This window comes from Crocuta crocuta, unplaced genomic scaffold (assembly GCF_008692635.1).
Source record: "Crocuta crocuta isolate KB4526 unplaced genomic scaffold, BGI_CrCroc_1.0 scaffold528, whole genome shotgun sequence".
NCBI classification, from domain to species: Eukaryota; Metazoa; Chordata; class Mammalia; order Carnivora; family Hyaenidae; genus Crocuta; species Crocuta crocuta.
Genome location: NW_027530010.1, coordinates 1,148,830 through 1,149,230, shown reverse-complemented (window position 1 = coordinate 1,149,230; position 401 = coordinate 1,148,830). Strand labels below are relative to the sequence as shown.

At 68.8% G+C, this 401-nt stretch overlaps 1 protein-coding gene across 1 annotated transcript in view; it reads right to left on the bottom strand.

Annotated features, from left to right (window-relative positions):
* Nucleotides 1–401, bottom strand: part of DCST1 (DC-STAMP domain containing 1) — a 13,707-nt gene that overhangs the window by 7,150 nt on the left and 6,156 nt on the right. Inside the window, exon 6 of the mRNA XM_077764055.1 lies at nucleotides 47–248. Within this exon, the coding sequence (XP_077620181.1) occupies nucleotides 47–248 (202 nt within the window). The remainder of the gene's footprint in view (nucleotides 1–46; nucleotides 249–401) is intronic.

Here is a 401-nt window from a genome sequence, read left to right as displayed (position 1 = left end):
CGCCCCCCCCCGCCCCGCCCGCCCCGCGCCCCCCCACGCCTCTCACAGGAACAACGCAGCCTGGTCTTCAGCTCATACATCTTCTGTGTAGACAGGCGGCGCCCGGAGGGCGGGGCGCCTCGGGCCGTCCCCCCTGAGCCCGCGGCATCCTCGGGACTGTAGCCCATGTCACTGTTCACCTGGGCGTCCAGGTCCCCGAAGGACTTGGAGATGTTCTGAGTCTCAGCTTTCAGTGACGCTTTGCTGCCCTGGATGGGAGGGCGAGGAAGGAGCCGTGACCCCCGTGGCCGAGTTCCAGGCTCCTCCCTTGGGCCCTCGATGAGCCCAGGCCCTGAGAGAGCCCCTCACCCTGTGTTTCACCGTGGGGTCCTGGGGACACCCCCGCCGGTCACCTCCATGCT